Source organism: Pituophis catenifer, unplaced genomic scaffold, assembly GCF_029215685.1.
Source record: "Pituophis catenifer annectens isolate HBS135680 unplaced genomic scaffold, rPitCat1.0.hap2 SCAF_2, whole genome shotgun sequence".
Lineage (NCBI taxonomy): Eukaryota > Metazoa > Chordata > Lepidosauria > Squamata > Colubridae > Pituophis > Pituophis catenifer.
The window spans coordinates 138,500,164-138,519,639 of NW_027256882.1; the positions used below are offsets into that span (position 1 = coordinate 138,500,164).

At 44.1% G+C, this 19,476-nt stretch overlaps 1 protein-coding gene across 4 annotated transcripts in view; it reads right to left on the bottom strand.

Moving 5' to 3' along the window:
• Positions 1-998: 998 nt before the first annotated feature.
• The window catches only part of TBC1D16 (TBC1 domain family member 16), a 78,236-nt gene continuing 59,758 nt past the window's right edge, over positions 999-19,476 (bottom strand). For 3 of the 4 annotated variants that reach the window (XM_070937681.1, XM_070937684.1, XM_070937683.1), the window contains 8 exons: positions 14,910-15,057; positions 11,530-11,697; positions 10,728-10,876; positions 8,443-8,577; positions 7,614-7,800; positions 6,981-7,160; positions 4,389-4,535; positions 999-3,922 (listed from right to left, as the gene is read on the bottom strand). In XM_070937681.1, the coding sequence (XP_070793782.1) occupies positions 3,677-3,922; positions 4,389-4,535; positions 6,981-7,160; positions 7,614-7,800; positions 8,443-8,577; positions 10,728-10,876; positions 11,530-11,697; positions 14,910-15,057 (1,360 nt within the window). In that variant the 3' untranslated portion in view covers positions 999-3,676. The remainder of the gene's footprint in view (positions 3,923-4,388; positions 4,536-6,980; positions 7,161-7,613; positions 7,801-8,442; positions 8,578-10,727; positions 10,877-11,529; positions 11,698-14,909; positions 15,058-19,476) is intronic. The other variant, XM_070937682.1, reaches the window with a different exon arrangement.

Genomic DNA, 19,476 nt, shown 5'->3' on the forward strand with positions numbered 1-19,476 from the left:
CACCCCAATTCCTGTAGAGCAAGTGTTGAGACTTTTAAAAGCATCGACAAAAAACTTGGATGTGGACAAGAGGGCAGGGCGTTAAAGCACCAATGGTCATCTGTTCTCCAAGCGATCTGCTAATCCCCATTGATGGGGATGGTTGTGGGAAAGGGTCCTCAAGATGTAAGCAGCAACTGAAAAAGTTGAAAACAGCACTAGCATAAAGGACAGGCTACCTCAGCTCCGTTACAAGTGCAAAATGTGACTAATTCAGGTTTTCACACAGTATTTAGCTTCAGTCAGAGTCTAGATGCAACACCTTCTGCATGCAGGAGTAACAAGGAAGGGCCAGACTGCCAAAACCTGCATTCCAGTTTTCTGCCTTCAATTAGGTAGAAGATGCTGAAATTCACTGCAGAGTTGTTGATACTCTTGTTTTGGCCGCTGCTCCAGTTCAGATGCAATTTAAGCTACTGTGTTTAGTTCTGCTTCAGTTCAATAAATGTGCAGCGATTGATCTGGGATACAAAACATACCGGTTCACGTATGAGAATTAGGATATGAATTCATTTGCAAAATGGGGCAAAGAAAGCCAACGCTCTCTAAAGTCATTGCAGCAAATTTCCGCTCCACAGTCTATATAGCTGTGATGGCGAACCTATGGCACGTCTGCCCCAAGTGGCACGTGGAGCCATGTCGCCTGGCATGCGCCGCATCACCCGTTCCTCTTCTGGGTTTCTTGGGCACATGCGCATGTGATGACTGAGAACCCAGAAGAGTAGCTGGCAGAAACTGGAAGTTCAGTAGCTGAAACCGGAAGTTCATTTTCAGGCGCACACATGCGCGCTGGGCAACTCCTCTTCCGGGTTGTGGCCCAGACACGCACGCTCCCTTTTCGCCACTCGGTGCCAAAAAGGTATCGCCATCACTGCTACATAGGAAGAAAGACAAAAAAATAATCTCTGTGTTCTTAATAAATACAAGATTTTATTCAAATTTATTTGTACAATCGGAAACATGTGCAAATGAAGATGCCACTAAACCAATGTTAAAGAGGAAAAAAGGCGTCATTAAAGAATTACAGTGATTAATTGATTTAAATAAAACTAGAGGAATAAAAGTTACCAGCTTTCAACAAATTTAAAAGTTGCAATTTGTATATCGACCAGAACAGAACCCATCACAAAGCATAAGCTGGCCTTCAGTTTGACTCCAACCAAATACTGTACATCTCAGGCTGAAACTGAACTCATTAAAGAGGGAAAGTTGTGCTGTACAAATCCCAAATAACTGAGCTTCCCAGATGTACAATTTATTTTACAGGCTCCTTCTAATTCCTGTAGAGACAGTTAAGTATACACACGCAAGTCTTTTATTTCCTTCTAAAGTGGCAACCGGGAATTCTTCTGGTCCAAGTTGATTAGGGAATTTCAATAACGTTCCAAGTTCTGCTCTGGTTCAGTTGAAAAAAAATCCTGGTTTTTGTTTCCCAGTGAAAGTAACTCCTTAGTCTGCTGTGGGCTATACTCCTCCCTGCAATACAGGGATGGATCTGTCAAATTCACCCTATCAGTCTGCCACTGGGATTTCAATCTTAAAAAAATATACAGAGAAACCAGGCAAAACACTCAAATTCTGACTTGCAGCATTCATGTCAAATTATACTGTATTGCAAAGCTTCTTTATTTATCTTATCTGTTTTTAATTTATTTAATTTATATGCTGCTCATCTCACTCAGAAAAGCAAATCTGGGTGGCTTAGCAAGCTGTTAGAAACTACTCTTGCAATACAGCCCACTTACTGCCACAATTTGATGACAATTAAATTGCATTTGTTATGAAATGTCCATGCTGTTTTTTTAAAAATACCGTTTCTGGACAAAACACTGAAAAAAGATTTTATAACCCAGCCACCAGATTCCTTTCAGCTAGATTTGGAAATATTCCTCTTTTTCAAATGATAGATAATCTAATGTATCTGAAAGCTAAATATGACTCTTTTTTTTTGGTCATCTGTTTTTTTTTTTTTAAAAACAGGTGAAATTATCAGCACTTGGCAATTCCCATTTCCATATAAAGTAACAGGCTGCCTTTGGCTGAGGTGGGAAGGTGTTGTAAATTTTGCTGGTTTTGCTAGGGTTATAAAGGGGACAGCTGTGGCTTTTAACAAAGGTATTACTTCATATCTCTGAAAACACCTCACACTTCGCAACCTGTGTGAAGAGCCTTGTAGCTCATTCAGTGCAAGGCCTACATTTCAAAGCAACAGGTCCCAAGAGCTAGGTGGAGCTTCTCTCTTACAAGTTTTAATAGATTTAAAAAAAAACAAAAAAACAAAACCCAAGTAGCTGCCTTTGCTCACCCCTCTAGCTTGTGGATTTCCCCTAGGCCTAGATCCAAGTGTCCCCTTTGGGACAGATGTAGCAAGAACAGCTTCACTGACTTGCTATTTGACGATGAGCCAATTTTAAGGGCTGAAAATGTATATTGGCAATAATAGTGGGTACTATCTTTTTAGCTTGGCCTTCCTTCCTCTTTTATTTTTAAACAGTTAGTTAATTGTTTTCTTCTATACTGGTCTTCAACCTAAATAACTTTTGAACTGAACTAAGTGACTGAAATAATCCTCACGTTATTCAGGAAGGCATTCATTTCACCACCTCAGTATTTCAGGATGATCCTACCACTTGCAGTAAAGTGGTTTTTTATTGTTATTTTAAATAGGAAACAGTTAAATCAACAGCAGTAAAACTGGAGGAGGGTAGCTAAATGTAGGCTACTGGTTTGAAAGGAGAACGCAATGGGTCTGAAATTTGTAGCCGCCTTTCTCTGACCCCCAAGTCCTCACCGGAGAAGTTCTTAATGAAGCTAAATGAATCATAAAGTGATTCTTCTCACTGGGATACGGAGAAGAACTTTTTCCAGTTTGTTTTATTTGAGAAGTTTAAATCAAACAGACCATCTTGTATGAGGTGTGGTTTTGCATAATTTACATTCACAGTGAAGCTGTTGATTTTCACTTTCCTAATGCCGAATGTTTGATGTGTATATGGAGAAAAACTAAAGGCTTTTAAAATACAGTGACCAAGGTTTACACACACACACACACACACTGTAATGTTTCCTTTGGGAACCACAAAGTTTGTATTTTTATTGTTTTTTTTTTGGCAGACTATACTCCAGGTGGTCATCGTGGCTTTACATAAAGCCAGTGAGTGGTGCATTTTGGTTAAAGCAGTATCTGCATGCATAGGTGTGTGGGTGCACCTGGGCAAAGGGGCAAGGTTGACCCTGTCCCTTCACCTACCATCAGGGTTGCTGGTTGTGGATTCATTTTCTAAAGCAGTCACTATTCCCTACATGACAAGGGGGGGGGGCAGGGAATCCCGGGTCACTTTTGACTCCAATTTGCCAGCCTCAGCCTCTCTCTCCATTTGTTTCAAACTACAAAGCACCTCCATAGTCTGATCAACTCGCTTCCTGGTACGATGCACATCAAAATCCAGCTCTGATCACAAAGCAGGAAACTCTTCCATTCTGTATCGTTCCTGGTCTCCTCCCATGACCAGCTTTATTTTTGGATCAGAAGAAAAACTTTTTGTTCATTTTTTTGCTTGCCAGGCCCCGACTGTGCTGAGTTTTCTGTGCCCACTGCTGTGTAGTCCTCGAGTAGCTGATATACGATCCTGAACAGTCATTTCCGGAAAGCAAAAACCTCTCGTGTTTTAAGTCCCCTTCTGCAATCATTTCCTGACTTGGGAGATGGCTCATCCACCATGCCTCCATATGGGCAGCTATCTGAGTCAGGGTGATTTCCAGTACATTCCACGGCAGGGATATAGCCGCTGTCCCACATGCCTGTTCCGCAGAGTTTGCACAGGTCATGCAGACTGCAGGGGATCCGGGGTAGCAGGCGGAACTGATAGAGCAAACTCCTAGCCTGGAAGAGAGAGACAGCAGGAGATGTTTAGGTCCAATAAAGACAGCTATCTGGAATGGCTGAGCTTGTCTAAACCATGCCTATTGTAAGTTATAATGAAGGCTGATCACCAGGGGTGGTATTCACTTACTTTCCCTACCGGTTTGCACGCTTTGCTCGCACGCCGTCCATGCATGCACCCAGCTTCCTTGCATGCGCTTTGCTGGTGCAAGCGCCTTCCGCACTTACACCTGGCCTCAAAAACATGCCTAAATAGGATGGCATAGAGCCAGGGCGGGGGTGGGTGGATGGGTCCACCTGCAATTTCTGCTACCGGTTCAGATGAACCGGCTGAATACCACCTCTGCTGATCACACATAGACACTCCAAAATCCCCCTCACATTGGACACAATGTTGCATGTACTCCTTTAAGGCCTATACATTTCTTCCCAGAAGTTTTCACTTGAACCCTGGACATTGATTTACCTTCCTGAGTATGAGCTCCCCATTCATGTGCATGGCGAGGTTCCCAAAGTGTAGCAGCATCTGGTCCGTAGCCAGTTGCTGTTCAATGACATCATCCCCATAGATCACCACAATAGCCACACAGATGAAGAGATGGAAATAGTCTGTCTGCAGCAAAAGTAACCAAGAAGACAGTTTAGTACCAACAATGCTTTGAAGAGGTTTCTTGGGCTAAGAGAAAGCACCCAAAAAATGGCAACAGAATGAAAAGCAATTTATGGTGATCGTGAATTATAGGACAAGATGGAAGGGATACATTATTGCTCTTCTAATATAGCAGAAACTTTAAGACAAAAGAAAGCACTTCATGTAATGCAGAACTTGTGGGATGTTATGGCTTGAATTTCAGACTATGAATACAGTAGATTAATCCAGAGCTTTCATTTGCATTTCCGATTTTTTTTTCTCCTGTCCAATGAGGACAGCAAACTATTTTCTTTAAGGAAATACGGGGGGGGGGGGGGGGGGGGGGGCGGGGACGGGGGACGATCCACGGGAAAACAAATGTTTTGGAAAACTGGTTTTGGAGTCTGCAATCTCCAGCACAGGCACCATTGGCACTGTTTCCATCAGGGATATGTATCACTGAGTGGATGCTATATAGTCTAAGAATTTTTAACCTCTAGGATCCCCAGAGCAAAGGATGAATAAAACATTAGCTCGAATCTTGGGACCATGTGAAGGAAGGTTTTACACACTGGCTTTCCTTAAGCTGCTGCTTTCTGGCTGACTGGGGATCAAGGGAGATGGTGGCCATCCAGGTGAAGGACATCATTAGAGCAAGGCTGCTCACACACTAACTTGAGCCCCACTGAATTCAAAGGTATCTTCAGCTGAGAAGGCAGGTACCCAATTGTGCTGGAGATTGCATTAGGAAAGATCAGACCTGAAAGACAGTCAGCAATGACTAAGGGAAACTGAAGACTGCCATTCTGTCACACTGCTAACAATGAGTAGGATGTTATAAATGTCCACCCTGCTTTGACTGCAGCTTCTCTGAAATATTTCTGCAGCCACAATTAGCAGGAAACATGAAGGTTGCAATGCTGCCCCCTGCTGTCAGCTGAAGGAATCAAAACCAGGTGCCTCCAAAGCGTGAGTAGGCAACTACAGCTCATTTACAAGCCGTGGACTTCAATTCCCAGAATTCCTGAGCCAGCTGGGAATTGAAAACCACAGGTCACAAAAGGGCCGTAGTTGCCCACCCCTACTCAGAGGCAACACACCCATTTCATAATAGTCAAGCAACTGGAATGAGCTTCCACAGGGATTTTTAGAGAGTGCTATCAAAAGTATCGGAAATCTTACTTGAATGAGAGTTTAGGGGAGGGAGAGGGAAGCTAAAACTGGTAAATCAAGCTATAAAGCCTGGTGTAAGTAAGTAAAAAATAAGTTAAAAAATAATAATGATATACTTGAATAGAATGCAAATGTGACCACAACTTTATTAGATTTTTTTATCCTGCCTTTATTATTTTATAAATAACTTAAGGTGGTGAACATACATAATATCCCTTCCTCTTTTCCCCAAAACAACCATCCTATGAGGTGGGTTGGGCTGAAAGAGAATGACTGGTCCAAAATCACCCAACCAGCTTTCATGGCTAAGGCGGGACTAGAACTCACTGTCTCCTATGAAATCGATGCAGGATTTAACAGTCAGATTTATTTTTTTTAAGCCTATCAGTCTTTAGGGCTGGCCCCATACTTAAGAACTTTGGCATTTAACATCATATGCTTTATTAATGTATGATCAAAGCTCTGATCTTTCCCTTCTGAATTAGGTTTGGCTGCAGGATTCAGTTCGTCTTCGGTAACATGTTATTCCCACAGAAGTCTAGATCAGGCAGCTAAGAGGCAGCGAAGCCAGAGCTGGAGCCAAGAAGAGCAACCTTCCTGGCTGCTGCTCTGTGCTAATTTGAGGCAAGCTTGCTCCAGGCATTTTCTCCCCCCTTCACCTCCCCCTCCTTGGACCACCACCAGAGAGCAACTATTTGGCAGAGAGAAATGAGAGTTAGCAGCATATGGTGAACGTGGTTTGGTGGCAGCCTCCGTTTACAGGACAAGACCAGGTCCGACACAAACCATACGCTTGTTTTCCTGCTGTTGGGACCTGGGGCTAACCTCACAAGAGACGCTGTGGAAGTAGGGTAGGCCTGGCGCTGTCCATCTCTCTCTCTCTCTCTCTCTCTGGAGAGAGCTTGCACAGAGCAGGCATCAACGTTTACGCTTGGGAGGGGCAGGGCAGCCAAACTGCGGAGGCAACTGCACAGCAAGCAGAAGGCCTGTCAGGTTGATGGGTGGCCACAGCAACAAGAAAGGCCCAGGAGCTTCAAAATGAATCATCAGGAGGGAAATTTACATCCGTTTGTGTAATGTCAGAGGAGACAAAGGGGGCAGAGGGCACGGAAGGGAGGGCCAGAAGATCACTCAGAGGAGATCAGGAAGCATGTTCAGCTTATCCCCATCAAGACTGGGACAGGGAGCTGGAAAGCAGGGACTGCAACGGGCAGCAGAATGCAGGGCCCAGAGCAAGCTGCTCCCAGGCCTCACCTGATAATGAGCCCAGCAGGCTTCCCACATGCGCAGGGCTTCAGCATCCGGAAACTCTCGCTTAAAGCACAGGAGGATCCAGCGGTGACAAAAAAGCATCTGAAGGCCATCCTCCCCAAGGGAAGCCAGGTGCTGGTAAAAGCGTACGTGCATCAACCGCATCAGTTCTCGCAGGTACATCTGCAAAGAGACAATGGTGCTCGGCTCAGCCACAGCCAGGGAAGAAGAGAAAGAGGGACAGCCACAGTTGCGCCTTCTGGTTTTCCTAACATTCCTCTTTACACCCTCCTGGATCAATAGAAGCTCACAGGCCTACCCGGAGCTGGCTGCATCGGTTGTTGGATCCACCAATTCAAAAAATAACATGCTGACAACAAGAATGCTTGATCTGGGCAGGAAGCCCTGGGAGCTGCCAGGAAGTGGATATTTCTGCATTGCCAGGGCTTCTTGCGAGCACAACCTCCCCGTTTCTGCTTTTCTGACAGAACTCCTCACACCCTTCTGTTTTTCCTGTGGGGTACACAGGTGGTCTTTGGCAGCCCCAGGTATAGATTCCATGCTTGGGATTTCTTGGGGAATGACAGGGAAGGGAATGGAAAGGAAACAGAGAAGGCCCTCAGCTCCAAGCCTCACCAGCTGCTTCTCCATATCCTCATCCCGCGGGGAGCTGATAAAGATCGTGTTCTGCATCAAACCAACAAAGCACCAGAAAGTATCCGATTCATCCAGAACCTCAGCAAGGATGGGGGCCACGAGGTCAGACATTCCCTGGGAATAGCCAATGGCTGGGTTGTACACTGCATAGTTCAGCAAGATCCGCCTAAGAAGAGGACAATTTTAAAAAAAGAAAGAAAAAACAGAAAGTGAGATTAGGGATAATGGAAGTCATAGAGTTCCATTCTTCTCTTCCCAAGGAACCATTGGCCAGAAGTTTCTCTTAAAATGAAAGAAAATGGGGAGAAAAGGACAACCACGGCACAGAAAGTACATAACTTCCAGGAGAACAGGAACCCCTGAGCTACCTAGAGGCCTGAGGCAAAGCATTCTCTCTCTGTTTTAATCCTCCCCTGCAGTATTTTATTTATTTGTACTGGGCATAAAACTCACATCTTCCTAGGTTGCTGTCCAGCAGCCTTTCCCAACCTAATGCCCTTCTGTTAATGGCCTACAGCCCCCTTAATTCCCAGCCAGAACATAATTGGAACCTGCTAGCTACAAATTCAGAGACAGGCAAGCCATATTTGGAAGGCCTCAGAATGTGAAAGGCTTTTTAAAGAGACAAAGCATCCAAAACATTTGAAACTGCTTTACACTGAGTAAGATTAGCCACTTCAAGAGAAAAAGCCTGTGACTTTCTCAGTTTGCCTAGACATCCCTTTGAAGGATTTTCTCTAAGCAAGAATGAATTTGGATTTACCAATAAAGTGCACTCAGTTTGGTACTAATTGGGAAAAATGATCACCTCATAGTCTCCACGTTGGGGTTGTTCTCTCCTCGGAAAAACTGGTTACTGCGGTCAGTCCTCACCACATCTTTATCAACAGTGAACTGCACATTCCTCCAGAAGGCCTTTTGCTCATCTGGTGCCAGGGAGAGCCTGAGGAACACAGGAATTATTGCACACCTATGCTAGAACTTTGCAGTGTGTCAGATTCAATTGGAAAGAGATGCTTTGGAATGCTTGGGAGTATGTATCCAGCCCCTGCTGCTACTCATTAAAGCACCCGTATCTTTCTTTTAGGCCGCTGCAAAGCGTTTCCAATGCAGCTATGCCATCCTAGAAACTTCTTGAATGAGCTGCAGATGGGGGTGATGTTTGCATTCGAAAGCACTCTCTTCCTGATACAAAGCACTGCACAGCCCTAATGTGTACTACGAGGGCACACCGGAGTATAAACCAAACACAGCACACAAAATGATAAATAGCCTGATTTTTTTAAAAAAATAGTGATGCCTTTAAACAGTTTTGCATCAGCTTAAAATCGGTAAATACCATTCTCAAAATTAAACTCATCTGATTGTTGGCGGTGGAATGATCCCTGGCTCCTTTTGCAGGCTGCTACAAAAACAGCCAAAACAGCTTTCTTTTCAATTGCACCTAAATGTGCTTCTGATGATGACGATGGGACCAAGGGAAAAGCTTTGCCTGTTAAACCTAGGCAGTTCTAAAGCGAAGAATGCAGCCCTTCAACTAACCAAGTCCCAAAATATAATCCAATAAACTGAAAAATAGACCATGCAATAAGGGAGGCACGTGCATCCTACAACTCACCCTTGTCAATAGCCTGAATGAAGGGTTCTATATTTGCTGAAATTTCCAAATACTTTTCAAAGGCAGACCCATGAACAGTGTGCTACTATAACCCAAATAGGACAAAATATGTCAGGGTGCAAATCAAAGTGCTAATTTTCATTGTGTAAATACACTCCTGGTTGGGTTCAGTGGTGAGTTCACCATATGCAAATAGAAAAGCTTGAATTTTCACAGTGTATGTCACCTAACTAACAGTCTGAAACTGATTCCCTGTTCTTCCTTCCAATTGATCACAAAGCTTCAGGTTCTTCTTTTCAGCCCCTTTTGAAAAATATGTTCAGATACCTTGGAATTTGATAGAAAGTAGAGACAGACTGGCTGTCATCAGAGATTATGGATACTATCAAGCCCTAAAACTTTGGATGACTTTGCCAGCAGTTGTTGGTGTGTGTAAATACAGTCAGCACCTTAGATTTAACCGTTATGTCTGGATATTTATGATTTGGCATGTGTGATTTATTCAACACATCATATTTAAAGAAATTATGACTCAATGTGACATATGAATAAGGTCTGTGAAATACTTCACTTGGAATTCTTTCCCAGCCAAATCTCCCTCTCTCCACTAATATGGTACTGAGTATTCCCTACTCCTGTTTCTAATAACACAGATGCTTTTGTCCTTAGTTATGAGAGAATCAGTTTGGTATAATGGTCAAGGTGTTGGCCTAGAAACCAGGAGGTTGGGAGTTCTAGCCCTGCCTTAGGCATAATAGGCAGCAAGGGTGACTTTTGGACAAGGGTGACTTCATCTCAGCCCAACGCACCATACAGGGTTGGGGAAAAAACAGACATATCACCTTGAGGGATTTTGTATGTATGTACTGTAGATATGTGTTGGTAGCCCTCAATTTACAACAAAATTAGATTCCCGGTTGTTGCTACAGTCTGTGATTGCTAATTGGGTTCTAAGTAAAATCCTATTCTTTCAAATGGATGTTTTTCCCCCTGAAAGCTGGCTAAAATAGCAATAGCACTTAGACTTATATACCGCTTCACAGTGCTTTACAGTCCTCTCTAAGCAGTTTACAGAGTCAGCATATTGCCCCCAACAATCTGGGTCCTCATTTTACCGACCTCGAAAGGCTGGAAGGCTGAGTCTACCTTGCAAATCATGGTCATGTGTTCGCAAGACACTGCAACTGGATGTAAAGGTGAGATAGTTGCTTGAAATGTGGTCATGGCACTGTGTGTGTATTGGGGGGGGCACAACATTTTATGACAGAAGTGTTTTACTGTAAAACATCCATTATAGGCCTATCATAATTTTGGAAAGTTGAGAACTATATATGTGTGTGTGTGTAAAATATATAAATGAAAGGTGGTATAGAAAGATGATGAGGACGAGCATGAGGATAAGAGGATGGGAGAAGAGCAGGGCAAGGTAATTTTACAACAGTCTCTTGAGCCGTTAGTCATCTCTTCCTGGCCACCTTTTCTGTTGGATCTGAAAATATTCCTCTCTCTTTGCAATGCGGAGAGCCTCCCTCTCTTCCGAAGTGGATTCATAGCTATAGTAGCGCAACAAGAAGGGCCAAACTTCACCACGGATTGAGACATCGATCCCGCCAAAGAAAATAGCCTAGGGACAGAAGAAGAATGAGAACCTCGTTCAGAGAAAAGTGTCAGCCGTTTCTGAAACGGGAGCTCTTTTTACTCTGCCTGACAAGAGCTCCCTTGATTCAGGAGCCCACAATCTGCATATGCTGGGAGGGAAAGCAGAGCCCTCCCATTTCCCAGGGGAGATACAAATCAAGCTCATTTCAATGTCAATAAGTCCCCTGGAGGGCCCGTACAATTAACGCATCATTCTCACGTCATAGCTTAATCCCCAATCTTGGAAACGGTACACTTGGACCCAGCCTTGCACAGATATTCCACCACCTCCTATTTATTCGAAGCCAAACAGTTTTGAGCGCTTTCTTGGGGCCTGAGGAGAGAGGCACAAGCACCCGTGGCAATAGGTGCAGATCCTCCTAACTGACAGAGCAGTGATCAACAACGGTTTAGCAGCAATCTGACTTAGGAAGGAGGTTGTGTGTGTGTGTGTGTGTGTGTGTGTGTGTGTGTGTGTGTGTGTTTTCTGCTGCACTTAACTAGCTCCTTCCCTCTTGCCAGGATTAGGCCCAAACCAAGGACAATGGGCAGAATTCCTTAAACTGCAGGGTCTGGCAGAGGGAGGCTCTCTGTTGGAACCCGCAGAGCAAAACATGCCACCGTTGAGTCGCTTCTCACCTTCCTCAGCTTGTACTCTTCTTCGACTTGTCCAGCCTTGTTTAAATGACGAAGCCACCCAGAGACATCTAAGCGTTTATAAGCATTCTCCTCCGGGTGGGTCTCGGAGGAGGGGAGCTTGGGCCGGCGAATGGAGAACTGCATGCAGGTCTTCATGTCAGTGAGCTGCTAATTGGAAACAAAAAGAGGAAAGAGAAGGCTCGTGTCATGGCTGCATCGGCCTTAGGTCTCCAGCTCATCTTGATACCATTCCTGGAAAAACAGCCAACCAGGCAACCTCTGGAAACTGGGGGAAAGCCACTGGCTTGGAGGAATTAAGGTTCTGAGTCCCCTTAAAACTGCTTTGTGGTTGGCTTCCTTTCTCACCCCTCCTTGTCCAAGATCAGAGTTCACCCAGCTTGCAGCCATATCTTGAGTCTGCCCAGGAATGCATGTAATAAATTACATCTGATTGGCCACATACAAAAGCCCTGCTGTTAGGGAAGAGTGAAGCAGCGGTGCCAGGCTCTCTGAGGACGCTTGCCATTCCAGGGCAAAAACTGCAGCTGACATTTAATTTAAAAATCAAAAGGTTGCTCCACACAAATGCAAGCCCCTGTGGCACTATAATGAGAGGAAAGCAGCAGGAGAAATGTGTGTTGGGGGGAGGAGGTAGGGAATTTAGAAACCCTGTTTCTAACAAGCATCTCCGGTACCTTTAAACACATAATTAAGACCTTTGCAAAGTCTTTGTGCCAATTAAAGGAAGATATGGCAGTGGGTCTTGTCAAAACAGGATTGGAATGGACTGTAAAGAGCCACAGAATGAACAATTTCCAGAAGGGGCAGCTGTGCCATTTTGCCTCAACAATGAGTTTTGTAGCATATTAATGACTAATTTATTATAGTATAAGCTTTCATGAAGTACATCTGCTGGCATCAGCATACATCTAATGTTCAAGACCGTGAGGGGAGTGGGAGTTGAGGGACTTCTGGGGACAAAATGACAAACTGAAGTTTGTGGAGCTGACACTGCAGTGAATGAAAAACTAGTGAGGAGGATCAGCTCTTCGTTATTCCTCTCTGGACAAGATGATGACTTGAGATTGCCCACAAATGCTCTAAATTGTTATACCTTGCAAGGAGATTGCAAGACAGCAATCTTCGGTGGGTTTAGAGCTCTAGGAAACAAGGGAATAGCCATCTTGATCAAAGCGGGGTCAGCTTTGAAAGGACTCTGGGTTCACATATTTCCTTTTCTAATCACTTTCTGAAATGGATTGTTAATTGTTTTTCAGCTTTAGGAACTTTTGGACTAACATGTTTTACAGCACTAAGTGAGTTTCCTCCAAACCTTAGCAAAAGAAACTTTAAATACAACTTTAAGGACTGAAAAAAAATTGGAGGGGGGAATAAATACAAAAGGGTATCTTTGATTTTGTAAAGTTTTAGAAAGTTACAAATGGACTAAAGGTCCAGATAAATTTTAAATAAGATTATGGAAACATCCTTCCTGTGGGAAAACACTTTTGTATTGAATTCTTTTGTTAAAACTGTAAAATAAGGCTTTAAAAATTGGACACTATATACAACTGGAATGAGCTAAAGATTACAATTAAAGCAGAACAGTCAAATTTGACTTACAGATAGTCCTCAATCTATCGCCATTTGTTTAGTGACTATTCAGTATTTACAGTGGTGCTGAAAAAAAGTGACTAGCAACTGGTCCTTGCACTTACAAGCATCACGATAGTCCCATGATCACAATGATCATGATTTGGCCACTTAGCAACCTGCATGTATTTATGATGGTTGCAGAGTCCCAGGCTTATGTGATTGCTATTTGCAACCTTCCCAGCTGGCATGCACATCCGGCAAGCAAAGTTAATAGAGGAAGCCAGATTCGCTTCATGATTTTGTGATTTCCTTAATAACCATGGAAAAGAAGATAATAAAATCAGGTGTGGTCACAACTCATTTAATGACTGTATCGCTTAGCAAGTAGTTCTAATTCCAATTGCGGTTGTTAGTTGAGGACTACCTAAACAAATACAGAATGAGGCAAAATGTTTTAACATTGGACCTACTGAAGGATAGTTTTGAAAAATGGGGCCAGAAATTAACCTTAATAGTGTCGGCCTCTATAGACAGATTGTGCCTAAAAGATGTAATGGGAATAAATTCTCCCTCACAAGATTGAGACTGATTTGAAACTGGATTTAAAAATGATAGGCTAAAAGAATGATACAGCAAAAGATGTTACATTGGACATGCAAAGGAAAAAACAACAACAAACAAGCCAAGAGAGGATAATTTTCTTACATTGGATTTACTGAAGAGGCACGTTAAAGCTGTGAAGAATGTTATATGAAGGGACAAAGAAAAATGAAATCATAGTTCTAGGACATTTTGAAGAACCTAAAGATCAAAAGGGTTAGAAATAAAAGGAAGGAATATAAAGTTGGTTTAGTTGATCCAGGTTAAAAATAGATTATGTTGTTTTCTCTGATAAGACTTAATGGCCTTTTGCTGACATCGGTATTAAAATGACAGGGCTTAAAGGATTTGGCTATAGATAAGGAGATATCGGAAGAATGTATTTGTTGTATTTAAGAAAAGGTGATACGTTATTAAAATTGTAATTGTAACTTTTTTTCTCTACTACTGTATATTCTATTTTTTCTTTCTCTTCTATTTTTCTTTCAATTTATTCTCTTTTTTTCTTTTCTGAATCTTTTTTTATTTTTATTTTTGAGGGTTTTTTTTTAGTTTGTATTAGTTTTTAATTGTTGTCAATTGTAACCTTTAAAATAAATTACTATTAAAAAAGACCTTGTGCGCAGTAAACATGCTGATACATCCTAGACAGGAATTCAAATCCTTCCCCCTCCCCCTCCCAAGGATGCATGTTTTTCATCTCTCCTCACATCAAGCAAAATGGAAAAGACAAATGATTGCTTGTGCTGCTGTGCCCATGTTTATATATAGCCAACCTGTCATGCCCAATCACTGAGAGCAAATGGAACTAGGCTCAAATCTTCAACATCCAATAAAGCGTTCTAAGCCCCCCCTGCCCACCCCTCCCTAACCTTCTTTGGCATGTCTGTAGGCATGTTTATAATCCTGCCAGTTTACTCCAGTTATGTAAGGTGTTCTCTTTCCAGCCCAATTTTAGAAGAAATGAGCATTTTGGATGCCTCCATTATATCTAAAAGGAAGCCAGGAACTGCTGCTGTTCTTACTTCTCCAGTATAAGTTCTAGCTGAGCTTTCTGAGTTTACAAACCCAGAAATTATCCAGAGGCTTATGTCAGAAAGAAGGAGGGAATCTACTGAAGTTGATGGCCATCAGGTGAATTGGGGGTTTTCCTGCACCCCTCTGCCTGCTCTAGCCTAACTTACCTGGTCTTTGAGATGCGTCTCTGTGCAATACTTCCATTGCTGAAACACTTCGGAGAGTTTATCCAGGCCACCATGGTGAAAGTGAAAAATCTTATACTGACTCTCCCGGCTAGCAACCACCAACTGCCCGCTGGTGCAGGCCTCATCACTGAAGGAAAAGGTGCAGACAGAGATACAGGAGAGAGTCAGCAAAATTTATTAGCTAGGTGCCTTGTGCTTACTATGTTAACTGTATGCATTTTTTGTAGGCTTAAAAAGACTAAAAAATGTAAACATAGACGGTAACAGGAAAGGACCATGTGAAAAGGCCATGATAAGAAAGAAGGGTTTGCTAATAGAAGAGTAAAATTAATCAATCGATCTTATTTATCCAAAAAGGCCCAAAACCAAGTGACAAGCATAATCTATAGTTGACATAGAATAAAAAAAATATTAAGTACAATATTTAATAAATATTACATAACAGTCTTTAAACCCAAGTTCATTGACTGGTTATTCAAAGCCTTTTTTTTTAATAGCCATAGTTAAAAATCTGGCTTCTGCCACTGTAATCTTAGGATTTTCATCAACAAGTAGAATTTTTACATGCTCAAAAGTATTTCCTCCTGGTTTAGATTTTAAAAGAGGCCCAATAACTTCTACCGTTCCATCCCCCCTCCCACCATCAGAACTGATGAAGCTTCTTGGATGAGAAGTGAAATGTTTTCTTCTTCTTCCTCAAGGAGGAAAAAACAGCCCAGTTGCCTTTTGAAGAAGAAAAAAAAGCACCTTTGAGACAACTATGACTTGGATGACTGGGGAATCCACAGACATTCCTGCTGAAAACTTTTACAAAATTCACAATACAATAAAATATGTTCTAAAACCATTACAGACAACACATTTAATCTGGCTTTTAGAACTGCTGCCACAAACTAATGTTTGAGAAAGAAAACAGATGCTACTACCTGTCCAGCAGAGTCAGAAGCTTGGGTCCAAAGTAGTTCCTTCCCATTAGTGCCACGGTGCCACCCCTCCCCCCCCATCTCTTCCAAGGCCTCTCCTCATTCACCCGCTTGTTTTATCATCATTTCCCTGTGGAATGTGCCAGCAAAGACTGAAACAGCAAATTTCCTTGAGAACTCCAAACCGCAATCAAAATGAATTATGGAAATAATCTGACCTTACTTTGCATAATATATTCTGAGCACACACTTTGATTCCAGCCCCCCCTCCCCCCGGGGTTAGACGTTGCTTTTCATTTTCTCCCCTGCAGAGCACACACGGCTCTGATTATGAACCAGCATAGCCAAATTGTAGCTTGTGAGGTCTTGAAGAATCAGGGCATGCCACACACTTCTTGGTACCCAAGGAAGGGCCTGGCCTCCATCTGGTAGTACTTACCAGATTGTTTATGGCAATCAACCTGAGCCTTGGTATGCTCAGCAAATCCTACCAACATGGATCTGGGCAAAAGAACTGAGGGAGTGGCTGCCAAGGTCAGTTTGCTTCTCCCTTAAACTCCTCCTGGCAAGGCATACATAATTATCATGCTAGACGGACCTACAAGCGAGATAACAGGTGGATCCAAAGGATGATTGGATAGAAAATTACTCCTTTTAACCTTAAGCTTTTTTGGGTTAATGGTGGATAAGGAAGAATCTTGTGACAGTGGGACCACTGGATCCTGTGACTCATCAAATACCCAGCTTTGTTGGGAAAGAAGGCAACATGTTTCTAGCCCTTATGTTTTAACATGTCATCACTGGGACTGGTGACAATACAACTAAATAATGATAGTCAGAGATCAAGGGAGTGAAAAAAGAGAGAAAAATTAACTTGCTTGATAGTTCAACATTATAATTTTTGAAGTTTACATAATTATATTTTTTTAAATCTGAACTTTATGTGGATACGTATTTAAGAACAGCAGAAGAATCCTGTAGTATGAAAAACGTCTTCATATTTGTTTCCTGAAACGTGCACACCAATATTGTTAATTACCTGAAAATAATAAAAAGTTAACGTTTTTCAGTTCTCCCTGCTTTTAAATGAAAAGACTTCACCTTCTCATAGATTGCATTGGTTCTGGTTGTTATGGACCTGTCTTCTTTGTTTGTTTGTTTATATTTCACACTTTTTAACTGCCCATTTGCTTCAGAGAAGGGCTGGGGTTGGTTTACATGGCTTGCCTGGACCATGTCAACCTTATCTGCTCAAATGCATAGTCACTAGAGATCAAAGCAAAAAGGGAAAAGGATGACAGAGAAAGGATGAAGGGGCAGCGCTATAAATCTATATGAAATATTTAGGGCAAAGAGACCAGGGGTGGGTTCTACTTACCTTTACTACCGGTTCATAAAGGGGCCGCGCACGGTAGTAAAACCGGTAGTAAAACCTCCCGCCAGTTTTACTACCGGTTCTATAGCAGTGGTCCCCAACCTTTTTATCGCCGCGGACCAATCAGCCTTTGATAATTTTACCGTGGCCCGCTGAGCGCGCGCAGGGGTGGGGGCTTTGGGCCACACGTGCGTACCTGCGCAGGGCTCTCTTCCCTGGAGCCTTTGCGCACGGCCCAGGAGCTTTTGCGCACGGCCCAGGAGCTTTTGCGCACGGCCCAGGAGCCTTTGCGCTGCAGCGTTCATGTCCCCCGGCCGCTGCGCGGCCCGGTGCCAGGTACTCCACAGCCCGGCACCGGTCCGCGGACCGGGGGTTGGGAACCACTGTTCTATAGAACCGGTGCAAACCGGGGCAACCCACCACTGAAAGAGACCACCAAAACCTGTAGACAGGAAGGCAAGAAGCTAATCCCACAGCTGGGAAACAGAATGGATTGTATTGTTCCCAATTCTCAGCCATAATCATTAAGCAACAGCTAAGGTAATACGGCCTTTCACAGTGATGGCGCACCTTTTCGGCACCGAGTAACCAAACCGGAACACAGACACACACGTGCACGCATGCTCACTTGCCAGCTGGTCTTCATTCATGCGTGCCAGCCAACTGGTCTTCACACACGACAGAGCGCCGGAAACCCGAAGACCAGTTGATCAGTACGTGCATGTGCACCGGCCAACTGGTCTTCAGGTTTCCGGTGAAGGTCTTTGTGTTTCTGGCACTCCAGCGCCTGCGAAGACCTGCTGGCCAGCGTGCATGCGCATGCCGGAAACCAGAAGAGCAGCTGGCGATGGTGCATGTGCCCATAGAGAGAGCCACCTGTGTGCCACCTCTATTGCCATCATCTATTTTTATTTATTTATTTATTTTATTTTGAATTTGTATACCGCCCTTCTCCCTGAGGACTCAGGGCGGTGAACAGCCAAGTAAAAACATCAAGTACAAATATTAAAATACAGTTAAAATATACATATATAAATTTGGCCCCATTAATTAAAAACAATAAACAAAACACTTAAAAACACTTAAAAAATTAGGCCAGCCCGGCTTGCTGGAAAAGGAAGGTTTTAAGGGCACGGCGGAAGGCACCGAGGTCTTGGATTCTCCTTATCTCTGGAGGCAATTGATTCCAGAGGGTAGATGCCCCCACAGAGAAGGCCCTCCCCCTGGGGGTCACCAGCCTGCACTGTTTGGCTGATGGCACCCCGAGGAGGCCCTCTCTGTGGGAGCGCACGGGTCGATGGGAGATCGTCGGTGGCAGCAGGCGGTCTCGAAGATAGCTAGGCCCTATGCCATGGAGCGTTTTAAAGGTGATAACCAACACCTTGAAGCGCACCCGGAAGACCACTGGGAGCCAGTGCAGCTCGCGCAGGAGCGGTGTTACATGGGAGCGCCAGGCTGCTCCCGTCACTACCCGCGCTGCTGCATTTTGGACCAGTTGGAGCCTCCGGGTGCTCCTCAAGGGGAGCCCCATGTAGAGAGCGTTGCAGTAGTCAAGGCGAGAGGTGACGAGGGCATGAGTGACTGTGCACAGGGAATCCCGATCAAGAAAGGGCCGCAACTGGCGGATCAGGCGAACCTGACAAAAGGTCCCCCTGGTTACAGCCATCAGATGTTCCTCCAAGGACAGCTGCCTATCCAGGAGGACTCCCAGATTGCGAGCCCTCTTTGTGGGGGCCAACGACTCGCCCCCAATAGTCAGTGATGGAGTCAACTGACTATATCGGGATGCCGGGAGCCACAGCCACTCAGTCTTGGAAGGGTTGAGCTTGAGCCTGTTCCTCCCCATCCAGATCCGCACAGCCTCCAGGCACTGGGACATCACTTCAAGGGCATCGTTGGGGTGGCCTGGGGTGGAGATGTACAGCTGGGTGTCATCAGCGTACTGGTGGTATCTCACCCCAAAGCCACGGATGATCTCGCCCAGCGGCTTCACATAAATGTTGAACAGGAGGGGCGAGAGGACCGACCCCTGAGGCACTCCACATATAAGAGGCCTTGAGGTTGACCTCTGCCCCCCTGCCAACACGAACTGCGACCGGTTGGAGAGAAAGGAGGAGAACCACCGTAATACGGTGCCCCCCATCCCCAACTCTTCCAACCGGTGCAGCATGATACCATGGTCGATGGTATCAAAAGCCGCTGAGAGGTCTAACAGGACCAGAACAGAGGAACAACCCCTGTCCCGATC